The sequence below is a fragment of the Solanum tuberosum genome, unplaced genomic scaffold (genome assembly GCF_000226075.1).
Source record: "Solanum tuberosum cultivar DM 1-3 516 R44 unplaced genomic scaffold, SolTub_3.0 scf00207, whole genome shotgun sequence".
Taxonomy (NCBI): Eukaryota; Viridiplantae; Streptophyta; class Magnoliopsida; order Solanales; family Solanaceae; genus Solanum; species Solanum tuberosum.
This window is the reverse complement of record NW_006239133.1, coordinates 691,780-695,744: the sequence shown is the minus strand read 5'-3', so window position 1 is coordinate 695,744 and position 3,965 is coordinate 691,780. Positions and strand designations below refer to the sequence as shown.

General features: G+C 33.8%; 1 protein-coding gene across 1 annotated transcript; it reads left to right on the top strand.

Moving 5' to 3' along the window:
- The first annotated feature begins 844 nt into the window (after positions 1-844).
- LOC102584432 (uncharacterized) lies at positions 845-2,997 on the top strand. Its single transcript, XM_006355821.2, has 4 exons — positions 845-973; positions 1,519-2,342; positions 2,432-2,604; positions 2,714-2,997. The coding sequence occupies exons 2-4, from the start codon at positions 1,554-1,556 to the stop codon at positions 2,832-2,834; spliced, it is 1,083 nt and encodes a 360-aa protein (XP_006355883.1). The 5' UTR covers positions 845-973; positions 1,519-1,553; the 3' UTR covers positions 2,835-2,997.
- The last annotated feature ends 968 nt before the right edge of the window (positions 2,998-3,965 follow it).

Sequence of the window (3,965 nt, the reverse complement as noted above, 5' to 3'; positions counted from 1 at the left end):
TAGATTACCATACATAGTTAGTGTTTGTCCATATTTTTAAATATTTTAAAAAAAATTAGATTTGAAATTGCAACTAAGATAATTAGCTTTAGAGTTTCATATAATAGACTACAACACAAACCAAATAAAAATAAGAGTTAGCTTAATCTTTTTGTAAGTCGTTAAACTTGGCTTTTTTTAGTGAACGAATATTACGAAAATTGAGGTTTAGTAAATAAGACATTCGTTGAAGTTTTTTATTGGCTATATCATGTTTTTTCAAGAAAAAATATAATTGAATAGGTTATAACTGCCTTGAAGTTATATCAATTTCAAAAGTGTGTTTAATGAGGAGAAAAGGTAAATAGAATTAGTTGGAGTCATAAATAAACATGGATGTATGCAGGAGGGAACATCAGATTCACGTGAACCCATGCTTCCCTCTCGAAATCCTAAATATACCTCAATAAAATAGATGTTTTTTTTCCTCCTAAAATATATAAATTTGAGGTGAGTTTTAAGATTTTAAAAGAACTCAATAATTATATTTGGCTCTAAAAACATGTTTTTTTTCTTCTAATTAAACAAATTCTATGGTCAACAAATTTTGCCAAAAACTACTTGTAATATCTATGGTCACCTTCTTCCTACCCAAGTAAACATAATTTTTCCATTTCAAGTGGGGTTCATGAATGCAAACTCAAATTTGTTTTTGGTAAACCAACGGAGCATATCAGCCCAAATCCACATGTGAAAGGGCAACCACTCTTGACCTTTTCAATAATAACATAATAATTGAGCAACATGATATTTTTAAAGCTAGCTTGAATCTTTAATTCTCCACCACTCCATTTTCTTTTTATTTCATAACTATTCATATCTTCTAATTTTATATTATAAAAAATAATATCAAGATATATTTTTTCTATATAATAAGGCCACATAACTATTTCCCAATTTGTCCATAAGGTTTTCAAGAACTTTTGTGTTTGAGGTACTTTTCTCTTTCTTCTTCTTCTGCTTGATTCTTTTCCTTTTGAGTTTTGTTAGTTTATGCCTAAATCTTTTTAACTTTGTTATAATATCAGAAAGATGGAATCTTTTTGTCTCTTGAATCAAGAAAATGCTGCTATTTTTTTTTTAACTTTGTTATAACATCATGAAGATTGAATCTTTTTGTCTCTTGAATCAAGAAATTCAAGAAAATGCTGCCAATTTTTTTTTAACTTTGTTATAATATCAGAAAGATTGAATCTTTTTGTTTTTGAATCAAGAAAATGCTGCTAAATATTTTTAACTTTGTTATAATATCATAAAGATTGAATCTTTTTGTCTCTTGAATCAAGAAAATGTTGCTAAATCTCGTAACTTTGTTATAATATCAGAAAGATTGAATTATTTTGTATCTTGAATCAAGCAAAATCAAGAAAATGCTACTGAATCTTTTTAACTTTGTTATAATATCATAAAGTTTGAATCTTTTTGTCTTTTGAATCAAGAAAATGCTGCTAAATCTTTTTAACCTTGTTATTATGTCAGAAAGTTTGAATCTTGTTGTCTCTTGAATCAAGAAAATGTTGCTAAGGAGTTCTTCAACACCACTTCTTGGATCTTTACACTCAGAGAGCCCCAACAGTCATCACCATCATCATCAGTCTGATTTAACCCCAAATCACACACCCAATTCCATTCACCATAGTTATAGCAAACTCTCATGTAGCCATGGTGGATATCAGAATTTCAATAGAAGTTTATACCCTTCTAACTCTCCAATCTCTCCTTCATTTTCTGAGATCAGCAATGGCAACAAATTCCCATCTCATGGTTTTAGAAGAGCTCAATCTGAAGGGAACTTGGAAGGATTAGTAAAAGTTTCAACTGATGAAGTAGTTGATGAATTTACCCTCTCTAAACCAACCAAGACACTTTCATGTAAACCCCCAAAATCATTCTTGGAAACTATTCCATCTTTCTCCATTCACAATTCAAGGGAGCTTCATTCGGACGACGATGACAGTGATGAGGGAGATGACTTTGATTGCATCAGTGGACAGTACAGTTTGGGAATGAATGCTGTTAAAGGGGAAATGAGTTATGTGAGTCGAAATTCGAAGAAAGAAATAGTTGAAGGCAGAGAAGAGATGTTCCTAGCAAGAGGACTTGGGGTTGCTGATATTGGTTGCTTTGATGATGGTGGCTGTGGCATAGGAGGCGGAGGAGGCGGTGTTTATCGCCCAGTAGCGTTCGATAAGGATGGTGGTGACAGCCAGGGACTACATATAGAAGAGCATTACAAAAACATGATAGAAGAGAATCCTGGCAATTCCTTATTCTTGAGGAATTATGCCAACTTTTTATACAAAGTGAGTCTTGTCTTTTGTCCCTTCTCTTGTTTTGCTTATTCACAGTCATTGACAATAGCTAATTTTGCTTTTCTTTCGTGTTGGAGCAGACAAAGAAAGATCTTAAAGGGGCAGAGGAATACTACTCAAGAGCTATTTTAGCAGATCCAAGTGATGGTGAAGTTCTTTCACAATATGCTAAGCTTATATGGGAGCTTCACCGTGATACAGATAGAGCCACAAGCTATTTCGAAAGAGCAGTCCAAGCAGCCTCTACTGACAGGTTTGCTTCTCACCCACCACCAAGAATACACTGTCTTATCGAAATTCAAGAACAGCTTGTTATTCACTTTACAAAACTGACTGATTTATCTTTTTTGATGCGTTAACAGTCACATACATGCTGCTTATGCTAATTTCCTCTGGGAGATAGAAGATGAGGAAGATGAGAATGATGAAACGCAAACGCAACCAATGGTGCATACTGTAGCCACGGCTTCTATAACTGTTTGACTTGAAAGTACATTATCTTTTGTTGAAATATTTGCAGCAGAGTTAGTAGAAGCTTAGCAAGCAATTAGCAAGAACCTGTAATTTAGCATATAGTTAGTAATAAAACTGATGTACAGGACTTCTCTTTTTCTCATACTTTTATGATTGAATGACTAACCCTTAATAACAATGAATTGCCAGTGTAAACAATGGTGGATACCATAGACACTACCTCTATAACTGCTTGACTTGAAAGATCATCATTCATTCAAATATTCGGAACAAAGATGGTAGAAGCGTCACAAGCAATTAGGAAGAACCTGTAATTAGCATCTTAGGTAGTAATAAAACTGATGCACGAAACTTCTCTTTTCTCCTACTGTTGTGATTGCCGAGTAACCCCATAAACAGCAAAAAAGGCAGTAAGTGAACCATTTTCAAGTTATCCAAGGGTAATTGTAATTGTTTCAATCAATGAGCTAAGCAAGCAAGAACATAGACCAACTTATAATCTTTCAAGACTAGGATAAAAAGATATAAGTAAGGCAATTGGAAGTTGAAACACTATTGCTGATTGACCTTCTTTGCTCAATGTAGACTTAGCTTCCAACTAACTGTGATGTTGATGCGTAAGGACAGGGAAAGAGAAAGCATGTTATACTTATACAGTGGCTGAAATAACAAAGTAAATGACTGAAATATGAGATTATGTCAATAATTCATGGAAGTACACCTGCAATTACAACTATTACTCAAGGCAACTAATTGCATCATATTGTATCAGGAAACATTTCAAAATGGTTCCAATTTCTAATATCCACAGTAGCAAGTTACACAACTATAATCATACATGATTGTCGATATTCATGTGACCAGAGATATATCATACATGGACCTTAAAAAGTGTGATTGTACTAGTAAGCAAGCCAGCATGAAGATATAATGAACAATCTATTGAGTATCAACCAATACAGAAGGGAAACACTAAGATAAGAGCAACTTTTTTTTTGATAACCGAGAAATCCTTGAGGGCTAGTGGTGCATGGTTCGGAACTTGGTGGATAATGGGCCCGCCTTGCTACTCATTTTCTGTTCAAAACTGTGGACTTTTCTTCTTTCTTTTGGGGTTTGGTGGGGGGGGGGGGGGATTGG

Excerpts from the sequence above, each read along its gene's own strand:
- LOC102584432 (XM_006355821.2), top strand. The coding sequence starts at position 1,554 with ATGTTGCTAAGGAGTTCTTCAACACCACTTCTTGGATCTTTACACTCA. Across the intron at positions 2,343-2,431 it reads ATGCCAACTTTTTATACAAA|ACAAAGAAAGATCTTAAAGG; the intron begins GTGAGTCTTGTC and ends GTGTTGGAGCAG. Across the intron at positions 2,605-2,713 it reads CAAGCAGCCTCTACTGACAG|TCACATACATGCTGCTTATG; the intron begins GTTTGCTTCTCA and ends ATGCGTTAACAG.